The sequence below is a fragment of the Bos taurus genome, chromosome X (assembly GCF_002263795.3).
Source record: "Bos taurus isolate L1 Dominette 01449 registration number 42190680 breed Hereford chromosome X, ARS-UCD2.0, whole genome shotgun sequence".
In the NCBI taxonomy this organism is placed as follows: Eukaryota; Metazoa; Chordata; class Mammalia; order Artiodactyla; family Bovidae; genus Bos; species Bos taurus.
In genome coordinates, this window is record NC_037357.1 from 80,256,161 (window position 1) to 80,278,857 (window position 22,697).

A 22,697-nucleotide genomic window follows, 5' to 3' on the forward strand; every position below is an offset into this window, starting at 1 on the left:
TCCTGCCCCCGGTCCCTCCCAGCATCAGAGTCTTTTCCAATGAGTCAACTCTTCACATGAGGTGGCCAAAGTACTGGTGTTTCAGCTTTAGCATCATTCCTTCCAAAGAAATCCCAGGGCTGATCTCCTTCAGAATGGACTGGCTGGATCTCCTTGCAGTCCAAGCGACTCTCAAGAGTCTTCTCCAACACCACAGTTCAAAGGCATCAATTCTTCGGCACTCAGCCTTCTTCACAGTCCAACTCTCACATCCATACATGACCACAGGAAAAACCATAACCTTGACTAGACGAACCTTTGCTGGCAAAGTAATGTCTCTGCTTTTGAATATGCTATCTAGGTTGGTCATAACTTTCCTTCCAAGGAGTAAGCGTCTTTTAATTTCATGGCTGCAGTCACCATCTGTAGTGGTTTTGGAGCCCAGAAAAATAAAGTCTGACACTGTTTCCACTGTTTCCTAATTTTAAAATTTATTTTTGTTATTTTTTTACCAAGTGGCACAGCACATAGGATCTTAGTTCCTTAACCAGGGATTGAACCCATGCCCCCTGCATTGGATGTATGGAGTCTTAACCACTGGACTCCCAGGGAAGTTCAAGAAATGGTATAGTTTTTAATAAACTTTTTGCCAGTGTAGAACTGTATCACAGCTGAGGGAATCATGCCTGCTTGGATTAGGAAATCACAGCTCAGGTCACCGGTTTACCTTGTGGTAGCCCCTAAATTGTAAGGAAAGGGCCTAAAAGGAAACAAAGCATCCCTGTTCTTAAGAAGGTTTCTCCGTGGATTGCCACAAAATATCATGGAGGACAAATGCAAGTTTCAGAAAAGTATGCTTCATATGATCCCATCATCCTTATTTTAATTAAAACAATGACAAAACTATTGGCATATAAATGTATATGTATGTGTTTAAAATTCATAGACAAATACAAAATAGCCAAACATAAAAATAGGAAACAAGATTGACAGTGATGGGAAAAAGTATTTATTGATGTAAATGAGATGGTTTTTAATTAATGAAAATAAAAATTAAAATCTTAAATAAAAAAATGCTTCTAAGCCTCAACCTAAACAGTGATGGTGTGGTGTTATCAAGGCTCAGGAGGAAGGACATGGTATTCTTTGGCTTCTTATTCCTCTGATCAGAGTTGGTTGGAATTAGGAAGCCAAAATAACTGGCACACACAGAGACTCACAAGACTCTGTGTACTCACAAGAGACTGCTTGCTAAACTGGGTTGTTGCCCAGTCTTCCCCATAACTCTGGTTCCTTCCTCAGACTGACTTATTAAGTACTTTTTGGCTTGGCTGGCCTCATCATTCAACCCCGAGTTCCTCCCCTCTTCCCAGATTCTCCTTTCCTTGTGGCCCTGCTTGGATCCCTCAATGCTTTGGGAGTTTAATAATGGGGAAATCCAACTCTTGTTAGATGATTGTCAGCTCCTGGGTCTCAGACAGACCATACTGAACTTTGTGCTCATCAAACAGCTTCTGGAGGGCATTGATGTAGAGTGCATGGTACTTGTCCACTGTCTCCTCGTTTGGCTTCTTTATCCTGGGAATTGGCAGGGGCTCCCCAACTGTGGGGCAGGAGAAGAGACAAGCATCAAACCTTCCCCCTCAACTCAAATTAGCATCTCTCAGAGGAAGTCACATACTGAAACTCGGTATCTTGGTCCCCTCTACCTCCTTTATTCTTTCTCCCTGCTCCAACCCCACCCTGTCCCATGTTCTCCAAATACCTAATCTCATGCATGCTTAAGAGAATGAGAGTAAACTTAGGAGAGTGCTGAAGGCACGTGTGTGAATACTGATGCCCTCATGGCAGCAGCTGAACTCTGTCTCTTCTGTGAATGGCCACAACTCTTATCTGCGTAGTTGTCCTCCCTGCCCTACCCTCAACCACAACCACCGAAATTCCCATTGCCCATTCCAGCTGTGTGCCAGGCCCCCTGGGACTTGAGGGCTGGATGGGGGGCATCAAGGACCAGGGTGGTCCAAAGATGCTGGAAAGCTTACCAACTGTGGTAATGGGATGATTGAAAGGCAGGAATCCCCAGGATCCTCGAGTGAGGCCCCGTCCATGGAAGGTACAGACACTTAGTCTCAGGAGTTTTTTCAATGTGTCCTGGAGGGCTTTTTGGAAGAACCTTTTCCACGTGCCCTCAGGGAAGGTCTCTTGATTGTGAACTTCATTCTGTCCAAAGGAATAGGAAGGGACAAGGTATGCTCTGCAAAGAGACAGGCAGAAGTGTGAGTTCTTCCAGGAAGCTCCCCACAGTGAAACCCTCTCCAAGGTAGGAAAGCTTTACAATGGCCCCATTATGGGACAAGAGTCCAAGCACCCAAGCATCTCCAGCCTTGTGTATTATCCTTGCTATGCTCCACATCCCTCCAACTGAACATTTTGAGTGGAGTTGCTGCACTTTGTCCTGTGATGGGAGGAAATGAATCACTAATCTCAGGAAATCTAATTGCCTAAATTGTACACATCCAGAAGATCTTCCTAAACTGTGTGTCTGGACACGTCACTCCTCTCTTGAAAACTCTTCCCAGAACTCCTCACTTTGTACCAGGCACTTAGCGTGGCCTACATGCTCCAGCCTTGCCTACCTGGCTAGCTTCTTCTCTCCCCAGCCCTTTGTCACAGTCCGCTTAGCCATACTAAGTGTGCTAAGTTCACACTCATCTATGCGTCTTTGTACGTCCCACTCCCTCTGCCAAAAATGCCTTCCGCCTGTCTTCACGTGGCTTACTCTATTTCACCCTTCACTACTCAGCTCCAGTTTCATCCCCTTGAGTCACCTTCAGTTCTTTGACTGCCTCCAACTTCTCCCACCCCCAACCCCTGCATCTAGTGCTTGCTTCTTTCCTATACTAACACTACCCCAACTCTGTACTCCTTCCTGGCTGACTCCCAGTAGACAGCAAGCCATTTGAAAATGTCTTATTCATCTCTAAACTCCTAGGGCCTGGCATAGTGCCTGACATATTGTCATAGGCCCTTGCTGAATACCTGAGTTCTTTCTCCCCTTTGGTTGGACTGGCAACTCCTACTAATATTTCAATTCACAATTCAGATGTCACCCACTTATGAAACTTCTACTTTGGGTGAAAGGCTTTCCATCAGTTGGTGCTCTCATAGTGCTTTGTACATGTCCATCATCACACATTTTTCATTCAATAAATATTTATTGAGTTCCTTCTGTGTGCCAGTGCTGTTTTCAAGCCCTCGGGATACATAAGTGAACACAGTGGATTAAAAAAATAATCTCTGTCATCATGGAACTTATCTTTTGTTAAGGGAAGACAGACAATAAATAATAATAATGAACAAATAAAAAGCCATATATGTGAAGAAATAAAACTGATGACATATGAGAAGATAATACGTACAATGGGAAAAAACAGAGCAGCATGATCTAGATAGACCTTATTGAGAATAGACATTTGAGCAAAGACCTGAAGGAGGTAAAAGAATGAGCCAAACATCTATTTGGAGGAATAATGTCCCAGACAGGGGAAACAGCTAGGGCAAAGACCCTAAGGGAGGAGCATGTGGCTTGTTTGAGGAAGAGCAAGGAACAGCTCTAACGGAGGGAGCAAGGGGGGTGGCAGTGGGTGAACAGATCAAAGATGTGGCTAAGGACCAGAACATTTAGGGTCTTGCAGGCCCTTTAAAGACTTTGGTTTTGCTCAGAGTGAAATGGGAGCCATGGGAGCACTTGGAGTAGTGACATGATCTCATCTGACTCATGGTGGATAGGATCATGCTGGCCACAGTTGAGAACAGACTCTGGAATGTGAGGGAGGCAAGAATAGAAGCAGGGAGAGCTCTTAGGAGACTTGCAATAATCTAGGGGAGAGACGATGGGGTGGAAAACCAGGGGGTGATAGTTGAGATGGTAAGGGGTTGACTTCTGGATATATTATGTAATTATACATGACTATGTCTGTTTTCCATTGGACCATGAGACCTTTAAGGCAAGGACCAAGTCTTATTTATTTTTACATCCTCAATGCTTAGTACTATGCCTGACACACAATAGCTGTTCAATAACTGCCTTCTACTTTTCAAACCAGATTATGCTCTGTTTGGAGGCTATATCCATGTCTTCTGCATCTTTGCAAACCCCACAGCATCAAGTCTAGTGCCTTCCTTGCCCTGGGTAGTTTCTCTGGGCCTTACGGTGCATGGGGAGATATAGTCTAAAGTCCCACTTCTCCAGACCCCCAGCCTACCAGGTAATGTGCAGAAGATAAAGGTCTTTTACTGTTCTTTCTCCAACTTCAAGTTTTAACAGAACCCATCATAATGTGTCTGGAGGCTCAAACACCCTTAAGGCACAGTGTAAGGGAGTAGAAAGAAGCAATGAAGGTGAAGAGGGAGCCCCTTCTAACACATTTCCAAGAGAAGGCACCATTTTGGAGAGGTGCTACAGAGTACCTAGGATGCCCTGACGATAGGGCACTAGAACTTGGGGACCCACCCTGTCTCCAGTGCCACCTTCACAAAACCTTTACGCTGTTTAAGGAGGACAGTAGTGGCTCCTGGGTGGCACAAGAGGGCTTCAGCACCTCCACCCACCATAATAACCACAGCATTGCCTGAGCCTTTCTGGGTCAGCAAATACTTCAAGGCCAACTCACTCACTGGGCACACACCTGCAAAACCAAAGAGGCAAATGACATACAGATATGGTGCTTGAGGAGGGGGTAAGGTGTTCCTTGGGGCTCTTCCTGCTCAAAACAGTTCTTCTGTCTCCTGACTGTGATTGTTTCCAATCTTCTGTCTTTAACCTGCCCTCCACATCTTGGGTTAGTCCTAGCCTGAGGTCGGTCCTTAGGGCCAGCTGCTTGCCTTGGGGCTCTGTGCTACTTCAGTGGGAGCTACATTGAGTTCTTCTGCCTGCTTTCTCTTAGCTCTATAGCTTGTAAGCCCATCCTTTCTTCTCTACCCCGGGAACCACAGTGGTCTCCCACTCTCGCCAGGCTGATGTCACTTGAGACTCTAGAGTTCTCTTTCCTGATGGTAATCAGGAATGGCCACCACCAAACTGCTTCCTCCTTAGAGTAACCTGGTAAAAGTAAGCCATTCCCTGGGGTTTCTAGAGAGTAGGCAGACCCAGGATCCCGTCCAAGCCAAACTGGCATGAAGATGAACCATGGAATGAGGATGACATCCTGTTGCTCAACAACAGTCACAGAGTCTTTCCTCACCTCTGCTTCCCATCTCTGCCCTGTGCTTACTTTCTGTTCTCTCCTGGGATGGCAGACATTGGCTCCAGGCCACAGTCTTTAAGATCCAGATTCATGCCAACCTGAGAGGTGAGCAGAATTATCCCCTGGGACTCCAGTGGTCCTGCTTGGCCCCTCCAAATATAAATGTATCTTACCTTTTAATGTTTGGCTTCTGTTGTTTTCTGGTGTCCAGAGGATGGATATTCACCCAGAGAGAAGGACATTTGGCACAGTACCCTGGCTTGAAGCCTGGCATGGGGAAGTTGCCCTGGATTCTGATTGATGCCTATCCTTTTATCCCTTGATATCTTATACAAATTTGAAGGGATCAGGAAATGAAGGTCATGGGCCAGGAGAGTACCAGCTAGTATGAAAGTCTCAAAAATGTCTTTGAGTTGCTCCTGGATGAGACCTGCTACATAAATGACTGCCCCAAATAAGCCAATTGACATCGCCGAAACAGTCTGGCAAAGTATATCTGAGCTGTTCCATTCATGCCTGATTTTCCCTACATTTGGTTTTGATATTTGACTTTTGCCTTTTCCTTTCCACTTTGGCTTTGATCCTGAACCCCAGGCTTCTGCTTCCTCCTCTGAAAGGATTTTTGGCAACTCTTATGAATGCCTATAACTTACCCTCCTACCTAATCAAACCCTGCCTCCCAGATTAAACCTGAGGCTCGGCCACATATTCCTGTCACTGGCCCAGTGTGCTCGGGACTCATTTTCTACTAAGTGTTCTTCCAGCAGGGAGTGAGTACTGGACTGACTGTCAAGGCTTATTAAAGTTGGAGCCCCCAGGTAGGTCAGAGAATGGAATGATCTCTTATACTCACCCATTGACATCACATATTCTCGCACAATTGGGATCCAGAAGATCCCTTCCAAGGTCGCTACATAAGGAGTGATGCCTGGGAAAATCCGAGCAAAGCCAGTGGTCTCAGTGGCAAAGTTGATGAAGGTACCATAAGGGAGTACGCCATGGGGGTGGCTGGCAATGATATAGTTGTGTCTGGGAGAGAGGTCATGAGTCTTCACCAGCTGTTAGTGGGAGATTGAGTCAGAGCAGTAGATAGAAGGAAGAGAGGACATGTGGACTCAGAGGCCAGCAGGTAGCCTGTGTTTCCCTTGAGGAGCCCCTAATCCCTATTCACTGGGATATTGTCACTCTCATAGAATTGCAAGGGGTTATGATGCTCGGTGAGGCTGACCTGAGTTTGCCACTGTGAAGCAAGGTGCTATTCATTCATTTCCCCACTTGCCCATCCATCTTGGGACCATACTCTATATTATGCCTCTGGGCTTTGACCTCCACTGTTGGCCACAAAAGCCTTTGAAAATATGGGGCTGAGTGGGGAGGGAAGAATCTGGGCAACAGGGACTGAGGCCCTTCAGAGGAAGGGTCGTTACCTTTATTGGGAAGTAATTTTGGAAATATTTCCAGATTGTCCAGTTTCGTACCCAAGCTGAACGTCTACCACCTGCAAGTACAGAGGGAAGGGAAGAGTGGTTGAGATCTTGCCAATCCCTCTACTTCTTCTGGAGGTGGAGGGATCTTCCTAATGTCCTCGGGTCACAGGAGGGGGCTCCTTTTCACATTTCCATGTTTCTTGGGCATAGAGCTATAAGGTCTATCCCTGAATCCAATCCCCAAGAAGACACAGGCAGCCCCTGCTCTTCTGGAGCCACCAGAAAGGTGAGAGAGAAATAGCATGAGGCTGGGAGCACCCACTCAGAAATCAGCCTCTTAATTCTTCCTGGGCAGCCTGGCCGAGCCCTCTGTTCCTGCTGAGCTTTGCACCCCTGTCTCTCTTCTCTTCCCTCTCTCCTTTGCCCTTCCTCCTCTCTCCCTAACTTCCACTCCTTGCCCTCCTTTCCCTTTCCCCTTCTTTCCTCTCCTCACCTCTTCTCCCCCTGCCTCTCTCACTCTTCCCTTCCACCCTCACTCCATCCCTGTGGTTCCCTCCTTGGCACAGACAGGGATCACTGCTCTTCCCCTGTTTCTTACCTTGACTGTGGGTGTTCCAGTCATAGGCGAGCCAGGCTAAGGCGAGCACAGACACCATCCAGAACTTAGTGAACACCAGAAAGTAGGGTATAACGATAATAGGAATAGCTCCTGAGGGGACACAAGGGGTTCATGCCCTTTAGTTCCCTTCAAGTTTAATACACATCTCATTATCCCAGTCTCTGCTCTGTAGTGAGGAAGCAGGTCAAGGCCAGTGTGAGACTGTTCTTCCCTCATCCCCCCAACCCCCCATCTCCCTCTTAGCGCTGCTGTGGTCCAAGATGACCGCTGAGTCCCTGAATCTGGGCCCCCTTGATGGCTGCGATCTTAACTGAGAAAATGGCAGAACCATGGCATTCTCAGAGTAGGTCCTCACCTGGGGTCAAAGGACAGCACTGCTTGGCAACTGAAAGGAACAGTATCTTGTGCCAATGGCTGACATCCCCATTCTGAGACCTCAGGAAGTCCTCAACCCTCCTTCCTTTGTCAAACTGCTCTGTCAGCACATGCCAGGGGAGAGGGCTGCCTGCACTGTACAGGCTGTTTGATGCTGAGAGGAAAATACATATTAGAAACAGCTTTTCTGTGTTCAATTCCATCCCATTCAAAATGGGTCAAAAGTTCAGAAGGGGGAAAAATCACCTCTGTTAGCAAAGGGTCACAGCAGACTGTGAAATGTGAATGTGATACATCTTACAGCTGTGGGAGTTGAATTCCATTTTAAAATCTGCATCCATGAGACAGAAGGGCTCGTACCCATATTGTGAATTTTAAAAATTTCAGCTAAAAGAATGACTTTGTTGACCAGATAACCATATCACAGTAGATAAAAAGTTTCGGAGAAGGGAAAGAAACTCAAGAGTTACCAAACAGCAGATATGTCTGTTGCATCTTGGACTCTGATGGAAATAACAGGAAAAAGATGGAATGGACATTTCAAAAAAAAAAGATCTGGCTGAGATGACTGTTGTAAGCATGCTAATTAAATAAGAAATAGTAGGGGGAGGAATTTTATGGGAAGCTTGCCATGGAAAAACATCCTGCTACCTCTGACTCTAATAAAAGATGAGAGTAAATTTGTTGGGTAAGCCTCAGAAGAAAACTCAGGTAAAAGTAAATATGAATCTTTATTAATTAAAGGGAGCCTAGGTATATAATTTCTTTTATATCTTACTTCTAATAAACTTAGTTTGTATCACCAGCAATTAGAAGAGTGCTTTGCATGCAGTAAGTATTCAACAAATATCTATAGATTGACTGAAAGATGAGGAAATGTTTTCTCTTTTCAATATTAGGTAAACTTAAATGATTAGTGTTTAGTCAGCATTTGTGTTGTTTAAATCCAATGTTATTTTGAAAGTATAGATGGGTTAATTTCATGCCTTATATCTAATGATTTTCAGTAATCCATCAGTCCTAAAAGTAGTTTACTGAACTGGTCTATTCCAGTTGAGCTATTTCAAATTCTAAAAGATGATGCTGTGAAAGTGTTGCACTCAATATGCCAGCAAATTTGGAAAACTCAGCAGTGGCCACAGGACTGGAACAGGACTGGAGTTTTCATTCCCATCCCAAAGAAAGGCAATGCCAAAGAATGCTCAAACTATCACACAATTGCACTCATCTCACACACTAGTAAAGTCATGCTCAAAATTCTCCAAGCCAGGCTTCAGCAATATGTGAACCATGAACTTCCAGATGTTCAAGCTGGATTTAGAAAAGGCAGAGGAACCAGAGATCAAATTGCCAACATCCGTTGGATCATCAAAAAAGCAAGAGAGTTCTAGAAAAACATCTACTTCTGCTTGATTGACTATGCCAAAGCGTTTGACTGTGTAGATCACAATGAACTGTGGAAAATTCTGAAAGAGATGGGAATACCAGACTACCTGACCTGCCTCCTGAGAAATCTGTATGCAGGTCAGGAAGCAAGAGTTAGAACTGGACATGGAACAACAGACTGGTTCCAAATAGGAAAAGGAGTAGGTCAAGGCTGTATATTGTCACCCTGCTTATTTAACTTATATGCAGAGTACATCATGAGAAATGCTGGGCTGGATGAAGCACAAGCTGGAATCAAGATTGCCAGGAGAAATATCAATAACCTTAGATATGCAGATGACACCACACTTATGGCAGAAAGCGAAGACCTAAAGAGCCTCGATGAAAGTGAAAGAGGAGAGTGAAAAAGTTGGCTTAAAACTCAACATTCAGAAAACTAAGATCATGGAATCCAGTCCCATCACTTAATGGCAAATAGATGGGGAAACAGTGGAAACAGTGACAGACTTTATTTTGGGGGCTCCAAAATCATTGCAGATGGTGACTGCAGCCATGAAATTAAAAGACTCTTGCTCCTTGGAAGAAAAGTTATGAGCAACCTAGACAGCATATTAAAAAGCAGAGACATTACTTTGCCAACATAGGTCTGTCTAGTCAAAGCTCTGGTTTTTCCAGTAGTCATGTATGGATGTGAGAGTTGGACTATAAAGAAAGCTGAGCACTGAAGAATTGATGCTTTTGAATTGTGGTGTTGGAGAAGACTCTTGAGAGTTCCTTGGACTGCAAGGAGTTCCAACCAGTCCATCCTCAAGGAAATCAATTGGAAGGACTGATGCTGAAGCTGAAACTCCAATCCTTTGGCCACCTGATGTGAAGAACTGACTCATTTGAAAAGACCCTGATGCTGGGAAAGATTGAAGGCAAGAGGAGAAGGGGACGACAGAGGATGAGATGGTTGGATGGCATCACAGACTCAATGGACATGAGTTTGAGTAAACTCTGGGAGTTGGTGATGGACAGGGAAGCCTGGCATACTGCAGTCTGTGGGGTCGCAAAGAGTTAGACATGACTGAGCTACTGAACTGAACTGAGAGTCATATCTCAATAAACATCACTCCCCTTGTGAAATCTGTTAGAACTGCAGATGTGGCACCTCAGAGGACCAGAAGTGTCCTTTGAGGGCAATCTTGCCAGACCCAACCTGTTTGAGTATCATCGGTGTCACTTATGGTGACAAAAGGGAGATTTAAAGAGATAGGAGAAACACAGGCCAAACATGGAAGGGTTTGACTTTGTGAAACAAGGAGTTCCGTGAAAGAAAGCAAGGGTGTCTGAGGCAAAAATAAAGGACACATTTGTGCATGTGTATGTGTGGCGCTATCTTAGACATTATGGCCTTGACACAAAGAGATGCTTCCAACATCTTGTCCATGTTCAAGTGAGTAGTTTTGGAGTGGATTATCAAGGAGGAATTTCACATAAGGCAGGCTCTTAATTTAGTTTGTACTGAAGATGGCTAAACCATTCTAATAGATATGTAGCATGGTATCTCATCATCATTTTTATTTCATTTCCCTTATACCTAATCATGCTTAACAGTTTTTTATGTGTTCACCTGTCTTTTGTATATCCTTTTTGGTGCAATATCTATTAAAACATTTGGCTCATTTTTAAACTGGGTTGTTTGTTTTTTTGTGTGTGAGTTTCTTTATACAATCTGGATATAATTTCTTTTATTTGGATACAAGTCTCTTATCAGATATGTGATTTGCAAACATTTTCTCCAGTTTGTGTTTATCTTAAAAAAAATTTTTTTTTTTTGGCCACACAACAAGGCTTGTGGTATCTTAGTTCCCAGACCAGGGATTGAACTCAAGCCCTCAGTGAAGCACAGAGTCCTAAGCACTGGAATGCCAGGAAATTCCCTGTGTTTATTTTTTTATTCTCTTAACAGAGTCTTTCTTAGAGCAAAAACTTTTAATTTTGATGAAGTCCAATTTATCATTTTTTTTTTTCTTTTACAGATTGTGCTTTTGATATTAAATCTAAGAACTCTTTAGTTAACCTCAGGTCATGAAGGTTTTCTCTTACGTTTTTACTACAAGTTTTATGTTTTACTGTTTGGATCTGTGATCCATTTTGAGTTCATATTATAATAAAGTGTGAGGTTTTGGTCAAGATCCATTTACTACATATGGATAACCAATTGTCCCAACATTGTTTGTTGAAAATACTATCCTTCCTCCGTTGAATTGCTTTTGCTTGTTTGTCAAATATCAATTGGCCATATTTGTGCAGGGCTGTCTGGACTCTATTCTGTTCCATTGATCCATGTGCTTATCTCTTCACAAATACATCACTGTCTTGATTACTATAGTTTTCCACTAAGTCTAAAAACCAGATAGTGTGATCCTCTATTCTTTTTTCAAAATGGTTTTAGATATTGTAGTTCTTTTGTTTTTCTATATAAATTTTACAATCATCTTGTCGATGTTTATAAAAACACCTGATGAGGCTTTTCAAATTAAACTTTTTATTTTGAAAAAGACTTAAAAAGAAAATTTGCAAGAATATTTTAATAAAATCCCATATAAGCTTCACCTAGATCTCTTTTTTGTTAACATTTTGCATTTGACTTATTCCTAAATATAAATATATGTTTGTATTTATAGTCCATTGCAGAGATTACAATGCTTTGCTCCTAAGTAACTGTGTATTTTATAAAAATTAAGGCAGTCACAGTGCCATTATAAAATTTGGGATATTTAGTATTTAGGAAAAAATGTTATCAAATGCAGTCTGTTGGAATTTTTATTTGAGCTGTGTTACATTTATAGATCAGTTTTGGGAAGAACTGACATCTTTGACGGAGAAGGCAGTGGCACCCCACTCCAGTACTCTTGCCTGGAAAATCCCATGGACGGAGAAGCCTGGAAGGCTCCAGTCCATGGGGTCGCTGAGGGTCAGACATGACTGAGCGACTTCACTTTCACTTTTCATTTTCATGCATTGGAGAAGGAAATGGCAACCCACTCCAGTGTTCTTGCCTGGAGAATCCCAGGGGCGGGGCAGCCTGGTGGGCTGCCGTCTATGGGGTCGCACAGAGTCGGACACAACTGAAGTGACTTAGCAGCAGCAGCAGACATATTTGAGTTTTCCAATCCATGAACACAATATGTCTCCATTTAGGTCTTTAATTTTATTACCATGTTATAGTTTTCAGCCTACAGATGCTATACAGGTTTTATTAAATATATTCATAAGTATTTTATTTTTGGAGGCATTTAAATGGTATTGTTTTTAAATTTTTATTTTCAATCATTCTCTGCTAGTATATAGAAACGTGGTTGACTTTTATGTGAGATCTTGTGACCTGGGACTTTGTTAACCTCATTTGTTAGGACTTTGTTAACCTCATTTGTTAGTTCTTAGAGGGATATTTTTTAGTATATTTTTAAAATAGATTTAGAAATATGTAATCTAATGGGATTTTCTGCACAGATGATCATGTCATCTGTTAATTAGTACAGTTTATTTCTTACTTTTCAATCTGTATGCTTTTCTTTCTTTTTCTTCTTGCTTTATTGCTAGGACTTTTAGTATGATGTTGAATACAAATGGTGAGTGTGGACATCCTTGCTTTGCTCCCCATCTTAGGGAGAAAGCTTTCAGTTTTTCACCATTAAGTAGCTGCAGGTTTTTTTTTTTTTTTTTTTTTTAATATAGATGCTCTTTATCAAGTTGAGAAAGTTGCCTTCTATTCCTAGTTTGCTGAGAGATTTTGTCATGGATTAAAGTTTGTCAAGTGCCTTCTCTTTCTTTTTTGCTTAAATCCAAGATAGCAAATTTTATTAAGAAAAAGTTTTTTTTCAAGTGCTTTTTCTACAACAATTGATATAATTGTGTATTTTTCTCCCTTAGGTGGTTAATATGGTTAATATGTTTTTCAAATATTTACATGTACAGTCCTGGAATAAAGCCTACTTGGTCATGGTATATTACTCTTTGTAATATATTGCTGGATTTGATTTGCTAGTAGTTTGTTGAGGATTTTTGCATCTATATTCATGAGGGATATTGGTCTGTAGTTTTCTTTTTTGTATTGTTTTGTCTGGTTTTGGCATCAGGGTCTGGCCTCATAAATGAGTCATTAAGTGTTCCTCCCTCTTCTATTTTCTGGAAAAGATGATGTAGAATTTGTGATATATCATCTTTAAAATGTTTGGAAGAATATGCCACTGAAACCATCTGGGTCTGCAGATTTCTGGTTCGGAAGTTTACAACGCTCCAAAATTAAAATTTAATTTAATTAGTAGTTGTAGGTTACCTATTTCATTTTGGGTGAGTTTTGGTTGTTTGTAGTTTTCAAAGAAGTCATCAAATGTAATTGTTAACTTGTTTATTTATTTTCTCAGTTTCAGAATTTTTCACTTTGAAGCTTCATTGTTAGGTATGTAGACATTTGGGATAGTTATGTCTTCTTGGTGAATTGACCCTTTTACCTTGGTTGTGACTTTACCTTGGTTGTGACTTTAAAAAGATAAACATGTAGAGCCTCAAGTTACTAATGATTACTAGCTTTGGTTAAAGATGATACCAGTATGAATCTAAGTGGGTCCTTTCTTCAAATCATCTCTGATTCACCTTTCTTACTAACTTTCCCATATAGTAATAGCAACATTTATTGTATACTCATCGTGTAAAACTAAGTATTGTACATGCGTATTTTATTTAATCTTCATAAAGACCCCATTAGGACAATAAGCATTCTCATTTTGTGGACGAAGGACCAAGGTTCAGAGAGGTTCAATAACTACTTAAGGTCACACAGCTAGCTGGTGGGTGAGCCAGAGTTGAGAACTCACACTCTTCCTCCAGAGACTGAGCTCTCCCAAAGGCCTCCATCTCAACACTAAGACCAGGAGACTGTACTCTTAACTACTGAGCTCGAATCATTGCTTTCCTTTAGTCAAGTATTAATTTCTGTCAGTTCTGTCCTTCAAACGTCTTTCAAATTATTCTGTTCCATACCTCCATGCTACCACCGGTCCAAGTTACCACTCTCTCTTTCTAAGCCAACTGCCAATGTCTTCTAATAGGTTCCCTGCGTCCATTTGAGTCATGATGCAACCAGAAGGCTAAATGCAGAGCTCTGTCCTTCTACAGCATATAACCAAGAGCATGGCTGGCTTGTCAAAGAGACATTTCTGTGGCTCAGTGATTACGTAATGGATCAAAAGTGATGATAAATATGAGAACTGATGGGGTTGGTGGTAATTTAAGAATTCAATAACTCACATGGCTTCTGGTGACTCTTAGGATCAAGTCCAGTCTTGTAACCTTGGTTCTGAAGGTCCTCCGTGATGGAGCGCCTGGCCACCCCCTTGCACTCTGCATGCCACCATACTGTTCTACTGTAGATTTCTTCTACCTATTCTGTTCTCCAGCCTCTGGCTTCTGTGCATGTTGTCCCTTTTGCCTGGAAGACTCTTCCCTCAGCTTTTTGCCTGGCTAGTTCTTATTCATATTTCAGGCCTCAGGATAAACGTCAGTTTCAACATTTTGGAGATATCTTCAACTTCTCTCCCTTTTCAAAAAAAAAGAGAAAATCTCTCCCATTCATCCTTCTGCCTCTGTCTCCATTGCTACTGCCATGGTCCAGAACTTGATCTCCTCTGGTCTAGACTGCAGTCTTTTGTCTATTCTTGCCTGCTGATCTCTTCCCCCTACTCTGTTTTCCATGCTGCTGCCAGATTTATTTTTAACTAAGCACAGTTGTAGAGTTGTCTGCCTCCTATGAAACCTTCAGTACTGTCCTACTGCTAACAGGATAAAGTCTGAACATGTTAGTCAGGCATTTAAGGCCCTCCATGGACCGGCCCCACTCACCTTCCTAGCCTCATCTCTCAGCACCAGCACTCATACCCCATATGATCTAGCATGTGGTCCCCAACCACTGTAGGGACATGGGGTGATCTGAAGTGGTTCATAGATGGAAAGTTATTTTAATATGTACTGAATCAAAGTGAGTTCATGGTAGTGGTATAAAGTTTCCTATTAAAATATATTAATTTAGGTTATAGGAGTGAGTCAGTTTGGGGAAAATGTTAAGTAATAATAGTATAGGTGGTACTTAGCTGTGGAAAGAACCAGAAGGTGGGATGCAAATGACTGAAGAATGGGAAACCGAGGTTCAACCACCTTAGTCTACTCTCCATTCCCTCAACCCACCATGCAATTTCACATGTCCATGCCTTTGGTGATGCTGTTCCTGGTTTCATTTGCTGTTTGTGTGGTTAGCAACTTACCACACAGTAGGCCCTCTGCCTACTACACAGTAAGCTTCTTGAAAACAGCCTTTAGCAACGTGCCAAGCACAGGGAGATGACTCACAAGAAATATATTTGTAACATTCAATTGAAGTGCACAGAAGTTTGGTTTCAACATTCTCCTAGTAGCAAGTGAATGTTAACTGGGAGAGAAACCACCAGAGCCCTTGTTCTAAATTAGGAAAGGAGCTTCTGATGTTCCAGGGTGTGCATGAGTGTGTAAGGTTATGCAAGCCTGTCATTTCCAGAATAAAATGAAAACTAAGATTCTTAATCAGTTGGCTCAAAGCCTTCAGAAATCCAAGAACATGACTGGTTTGTCAAAGATGAATTTCTGTGGCTTTACAATTACTATACTGGATCTGTATAAGAACCAACAGGAGTGAAAAAGATAACTTGATTCAACACACATAGACTGAGCACACATCATGTGAAATCCCTGTGCTGGAGGATGAAAAATATGGAAGTGATGAAAATAATGTGGGTATGGTCACTGATGCCTTGTATGGAGCATTTATTGTCAACAAGCACTCTGTTCAGCACCTAATGTGCATTATTTCATTTAATACTCTCACGACCCTGAGAAGTAGATAATTTTATTATCTCCATTTTACATATGAAGAAACTGAGGCTCAGAGAGGTCATGTATCTTCAATCCATGATTTGGGAGAAAAAATAGGTAGCATTTGTTGAGTCTTTAAGAACCAAAAACTATTTTAAGCACTTTAAATATACTTAATTTTAAGTCATATTAAAACATAAAAATAAACTTCCTGCCTTCCAGAAACTCATAGTCTAGAGGGGAAGATTGATACCATAAATAATGGATATATCCCAGAGGGTGAGAATGATACAATCAGGGTTCAAATGTCATTATATGGGAACCATTCTTTACTACAACCTAGAAAGGTTTATGGGCAGCCTAGAAAGGTTTCTTGCAGAAGGTGAGACTTAAATTGAATCTTGGAGGAAAAGTAGGATTTTGACAGATGGATTAGTGGCAAAAGGGCCTTCCACAAGCAAGGAAGAGCTCCAACAAAGGCCTAGATATGGAAGAGTTCAGGGTCTGTGAGTAACATCATAACTTGCAAAAGTACAGGGAGTATGGGAAACCATGGAGTAGCAGATGATGCTGGGAAAGAAGCAGAGGAGCTCAGGTCTGATGCTTAAGGGAATGAGAACCCAGATTCTCATCAGAGGAAGAGCATGATCATATTTGTGCATCAGAAAGATTGTTTGAAATGACTGTGGGAGCAGGAGAAACTGAGGGAGGGAGGTCAGCTAAGAGCTGCAGTGTCTTAGATGAGAGATAGTGAGAACCTGAAATAGGCTACTATTTCTGAAATCAATTTGAAAGATACTATGGAGGCAGAATTTTCGGGGTTTGGCAGTTGAGTGGATGCAGGGGAGTGAAGAAGAGGTAGTAGGGAGTGATGCCTTGAAAGGGCCTGTTTAAATGCTGGGAAGGTATCAAAATTTCTATTTGCCTCATTTTCTAGGATCTGGTTACTCATTATTCTTCTTGAAGGTGCAATGAAATCAGAGTCTAGGGTGCCTGTCTCAGAAGTGGTAGTCACTCTTCTGCTGATCATATACTAACGCATATATATGGAATTTAGAAAGATGGTAACAATAACCCGGTGTACAAGACAGCAAAAGAGACACTGATGTATAGAACAGTCTTATGGACTCTGTGGGAGAGGGAGAGGGTGGGAAGATTTGGGAGAATGGCCTTGAAACATGTAAAATATCATGTAGGAAACGAGTTGCCAGTCCAGGTTCGATGCATGATGCTGGATGCTTGGGGCTGGTGCACTGGGACGGCCCAGAGGGATGGTATGGGGAGGGAGGAGGGAGGAGGGTTCGGGATGGGGAACACATGTATACCTGTGGTGGATTCATTTTGATATTTGGCAAAACTAATACAATTATGTAAAGTTTAAAAATAAAATAAAATTAGAGAAAAAAATGATATATGGCAGAAACCAATACAACATTATAAAGCAATTATCCTTCCATTAAAAATAAATACATTTTAAAATGACCAATAAACACATAAAAACATTAAAAAATGTCTTATGAGGTGGAGTAGTTGGGCTCCAAGTAATGTCAATTCCTATAACCCCCCAAAATAAAGTGAACACCTGTTGAGGGTTTTCTTTGATTGTCAGAGTGGTCTTGGGAGCTGTGTTCTACAGTGGTGGAGGGTGAATGACTTACTTGCACAAGGTCACATAATAAGTAAATGGCAGACTTGGTCTGTTTGACTCCCAAGACTATGTTCTATTTTTTGTAGTATCAGCAACCAGAGAAAGGAGGCAAGCCCATGAAAAAAAGGATTTCCAGGAGAGGGAGAAAAGAACAAGAGGTAGACTTGTTTTACTGAGGAGAGGTCTTTACTGAGGAGAAGAAATGTGGAAGAATCAACTGTGTCAAGCCTGGTCTTGCAAGAAATATAATACTGACAAGGCATGACTCCTGTTTTCATGAAGCCTATTGGGTAGAGGAGACAAAGGGTGTAAAGGCTGCTACTCAACCAATTTTTACAAAGTGCAGAGATTTTCAAAGACAATGTAGTCTCAGGTTACCAGGAAAGGGTTGCAGAGAAGGTATGACTTGAGCAATATCTCAAAGAAGGGATTGTCCATAGATAGTCCAGGAAGGGTGATCAGGAAATTTTTTAAGTGGAGGAAACAGAGCAAGAGTAAAGGAGTGGGGGGTAAGTATCCTTCCCATTTGTTCTGTGAATAAGATACCTGGAATACAAGCTTCAAGTAGGGGGATGAGCTGGCACAGAGTTAAAACCAGAGAGTGGAGGAGGTCCTCAAATGCCCCGGATGACACATTTTTACTTCATCAAGTAGGCAAGGGAAAATCAGTGACTATTTTTGAGCAGTAGAGGGCTATAATCAAAGACGCATTTGAAAGACTCTTCTGGATGTAAGCAGTGGAATATATTGGAGAGGTTGGAGAGTAGAGGACCAGGAAAGAGGATATTGCAATAGTTTAGATAGCTGGTGATACAAGCCCAGAAAAAGAGAGACAGATGGAGAGCCATCCTTTAACTGGAAGCTGGGCCTCAAAGAGGCTCTCAGGAGCATTGCTGAGTTCCAAAGGTCATGAACATTTGCATTCCCCCAAACCATCTTTCCATTCCTCTCTTCTCACTTGTTTCCTCCTTCTTGTCCCTCTGCCTTTTCTCTTTTCCCTACTTCTGCCCCCAGCCCACTTCCAGTAGTGCTCAGTAATCAGTCATGATTCTGACCATCATTCAGGAAGGAGGAGAAATGCTCAGAACGACTCTGAGCAAGACAGAAAGAATGAAGGAAAGAGTGAGAAAGAGAAGACAGAAGGGAATTAGGAAGGAAGAAGGGAGGGAGGAAGGAAAGACACTTTTTTGTATGGAGGGTTTATTGTGAACCAGGCTTGAGAGGATGGGGATATGGAGGCTTAGAAGGGTTACAGTACCTGTCTAAATTCACACAGCTAGTTGTTAACCAAGTTTGACAAACTGCAGAACCTATGTCCTGTTCACTGCGTCACATTGCTGCTCTTTCCTGCCTTCCCTGATCCTGTTAACCTTGTGTAATATTTTCTAGTGGCTTCACTGTGTCTGTTCATTGCACTTAACACAGTCAATCTTACAATGTAATGATTCACTTATGTGTTCAGCACTGACACCTGGAATGGTAGAATGGTGGAATGAATGATTATTTTCTCTTTGTTAACAGAAGGAGCCTATACTGGACTCATTCTTGTAGTGTCACAAGAACAGCCAAAATCTTATACTTTGTAATTGCTCTGTAACTGTTGGACAGATTTGACTGTCTTAGGCATCTCTGTGGGTATCATACACTGTTACATGTTTTAGCTACCTTGATAACCTCCAAGATCCAGGATTTGTGTTGTAATTTCTAGCATGATCACTAGAAGAAGGGAAACAGGATGTATAGCAACTAAACTAACACAAGGCAAGTGGAATGATAATCAATCTAAAAGAAGTCAAGACAAATGGCCAATCAGTACACGAAAAATGCTGAAGTTCACTAGTCATTATGGAAATACAAATCAAAACCACAATGAGATATCATCTCATTTCATTAAGATGGCTACTAAAAAAACAGACAATAAAGTAGTGTTGGTGAGGATGTGGAAAAATTGAAACTCATGTACACTGTCGGTAAAAATGTAAAATGACGTAGCTGCTATGGAAAACAGTATGACAATTGCACAACAATTTTAAAAATGGAATTACCATATAACCCAACAATTCTACTTCTTGGTATATAGCCAAAAGAATTGAAAGCAGGCTCTCAAGGAGATATTTGAACACTCATGTTCATAGAGCATTATTCACAATAGCCAATACTCTTGCCTGGAAAATCCCATGGACAGAGGAGCCTGTTGGGCTGCAGTCCATGGGGTCGCTAGAGTCGGACACGACTGAGCAACTTCACTTTCACTCCACTTGCACTGGAGAAGGAAATGGCAACCCACTCCAGTGTTCTTGCCTAGAGAATCCCAGGGACGGGGAAGCCTGGTGGGCTGCCATCTATGGGGTCGCACACAGTCAGACACGACTGAAGTGACTTAGCAGCAGCAGCAGGAGGTAGAAAAAACCAGAGTCCATTAATGGATAATGAATAAACAAAAAATGGTATATATATATAATACAATATTATTCAGCCTTAAAAAGGGAGGAAATTCTGTCACAACATGGATGAATCTTGAAAACATTGTGTTAAGTGAAAGAAGGGAATCACAAAAGGACAAATAGTATTCCACTCATCTGAAGTGGGACAGAGAGTTTTCCACTCAAGACACATAGGTGTCATAGCTCTTCTAGGATGGCTGGAAGCTGGTGAGATTGGAGGAGGGGGTGTTACCAGGAGGCTAGTCCTTATCGTCTGGATCTTTATATATTCAGTGCTGAACATACCCTTTATTCTAGTTCATGTCCTTTGAGAGGGGAAAAGGAAGAAAGAGAAAAAATACTCAAGAAATATGATTTTCTGGGAGAAAAATGAGAACATTATATTGAGAAGCTCTCTCCAGAAGAGCCAGAACAATCTAGGCACTTGTGTTCGAATACCATACAGAGGTTTCCCAGGGTGGGACTGACCCCACACCTAAAAGGCTCAGCTCATACAGCTCTTCTCTGAACCTCTTTTCCTTGCTCTCTCTGCCCATCTTGCCTACTCTTTCTGGGGTCCAGATTTGAAATGACAGATGCCACCACGATGTCAAGTCTCTTAGGACATTCTGGTGACCCCCACTTTCCTAACTAAGGGCTGGAACTTGTTAAGGGGTCTTTTTGAGGAAGTTAAACATAGATGCAAAGGACAGCAACAATAAAAAATGAAACATTAAAAACAAATAAATTTATAGAAAAATCACTTCCTTCTCTTAATGCAACTAGAGTCAAGTTATTGATAGGCTAAGGGCTTAGCATGATTAGATTTCTATAAGGCTCACTAAGTTTTCATCTTTGGGTGGCCATGGACTCTTTTGTTAGTCTGGTGAAGCCTATAGATCACGTTTCTGAATATTATTTTTAAACGCACAAAACAAAATACACAGACTCACAAAGGAAACTCATCATAGTAAAACACAGTTATCAAAATATTGAAAAAAATGTGGTACAGTAACATGAATTCTTGATTTATGCAGTAGACAACCACACCTAATGGTAGTTCCAATAACTATTGGGATTCGGAAGTGGTAACAAGCATAAATGAACTTTTGAGATGCCTGCAACAACCGGCATGTGAAATTTAAATCTCTGTGATGTCTGTTACTGACAAACTGTGGTTTACTGCCTACATTCATCTATTCAATATGAAGTTAGTGAAAATTCAACATTGTCCCTCCCCGTCTCATTCTAGGTCTACGTGCATGCTAAGTCGCTTCAGCCGTGTCCAGCTCTTTGTGACCCCGTGGACTTCAGCCTGCCAGGTTCCTCTGTCCATGGGATTCTCCAGGCAAGAATACTGGAGTGGTTGCCATTTCCTTCTCCAGGGGATCTTCCTGACCCAGGGATCGAACCCTTGTCTCTTAACTATCCTGCATTGGCAGGAGGGTTCTTTACCACTAGTGTGACCTGGAAGGCACTAGTGTCTCTAGGTCTCTAAGAACCTCTGCTCTACGGGACATATATCCTCCTACAGATTGGACTGGGCAGCCTCCTATCCTGTCCCATCCTTCAGGATGAAATTTCTCCATGTCCAGTTTCCAAACTCGGCCCTATAATCGGCTGCCCACAAAGACCTGGTTTCTGACTGGGAAAAACTTGGAATTCTCAGCCCATTTGCCCAGCACTGATGACTGTGATTTTTTGAGTCCGTTGAAGAACTGGCCCTTTCTCAAAATTCCATCTAATGAGTCACTCAGGCAGCCCCCAGCTTTTCCATAATTCTCTCATCATAATAAAGAAAATCACCTTACCTCTGCCCAGTACCAATTCTGCCCCTGTCCCCAAATAAGACTCTTTTCAGCTAGTTCACAGAGGGGCAGTCCTGAGAGAAGGCCGGGGTGGACTTTAAACCAGAACAACTGTAGCTTCACTCCTGGCCTTTGTGTTCCTCAGTTGGGAGGAGAGAGATCTAGTGAACTCAACAATAGCCATCTCTCTGAGTGGAGGGGCACAGTCCTTCCCAGAGAGAGGGGACCGACCGAATGATCTCTTTAGAACCCTCCCAATCATCTGGAGATTCCTGCTCTCTTTCTTCATCTGTTCTCTGTGGTCTCCAGGCCCTGGGGTTCACTCACCTAAAAAAACGTAGACTGGCATCCACTGCAAAACAGAGAGGGTCTGGAGGATTTCCTGAAGATTCAGCTGGGAGAGGAAGGCCATGGCCATAGTGCTGTTCTGTTGTGGCAAGAAGCCCAAACAGAAGGCCAGTGCCTCTAAAGCTGAGCTGATTATAGGTGCTTTGCTTTAATCTCATTACTGAGTCCTTTTATCTGCTGGAGGTTTTAGTCTTGACCTAACCTTTTCTCCAGTCTTCCCTGTTCTCTGCCCCACCCCAACATCCTACACACACATTCATCTCCCTGTCATGCATCCTTTCCCCACGGGTACTCAATTGCCTTGCCTTGGGGTGGTTCTAGCTCTGTGTGTGTGGGAGGGGGTCCCTGATAAATTAGTGCAGGAAAAGGGAATGGCTTAGGCCTCAAATGGGATCTCTGAAAAGGAGTCTGCTACTTTCCCCTGCTTAAGGAAAAGCATCTGGTGATCACACTTGCTTCTGCCCTGGTGGATGCTCTTTGACACTGCCTGGCTTCTGCTGAGAGCTACCTAGTTGACTAGAGCCTTTTTCTGAGTGAATATCTAGGC

General features: G+C 42.3%; 1 protein-coding gene across 1 annotated transcript; it reads right to left on the reverse strand.

Moving 5' to 3' along the window:
- Positions 1-965: 965 nt before the first annotated feature.
- DGAT2L6 (diacylglycerol O-acyltransferase 2 like 6) lies at positions 966-22,280 on the reverse strand. Its single transcript, NM_001101861.1, has 7 exons — positions 22,130-22,280; positions 7,251-7,361; positions 6,653-6,723; positions 6,079-6,283; positions 4,493-4,667; positions 2,022-2,233; positions 966-1,582 (listed from the first exon to the last, which is right to left on the reverse strand). The coding sequence occupies exons 1-7, from the start codon at positions 22,218-22,220 to the stop codon at positions 1,428-1,430; spliced, it is 1,020 nt and encodes a 339-aa protein (NP_001095331.2). The 5' UTR covers positions 22,221-22,280; the 3' UTR covers positions 966-1,427.
- Positions 22,281-22,697: the final 417 nt, after the last annotated feature.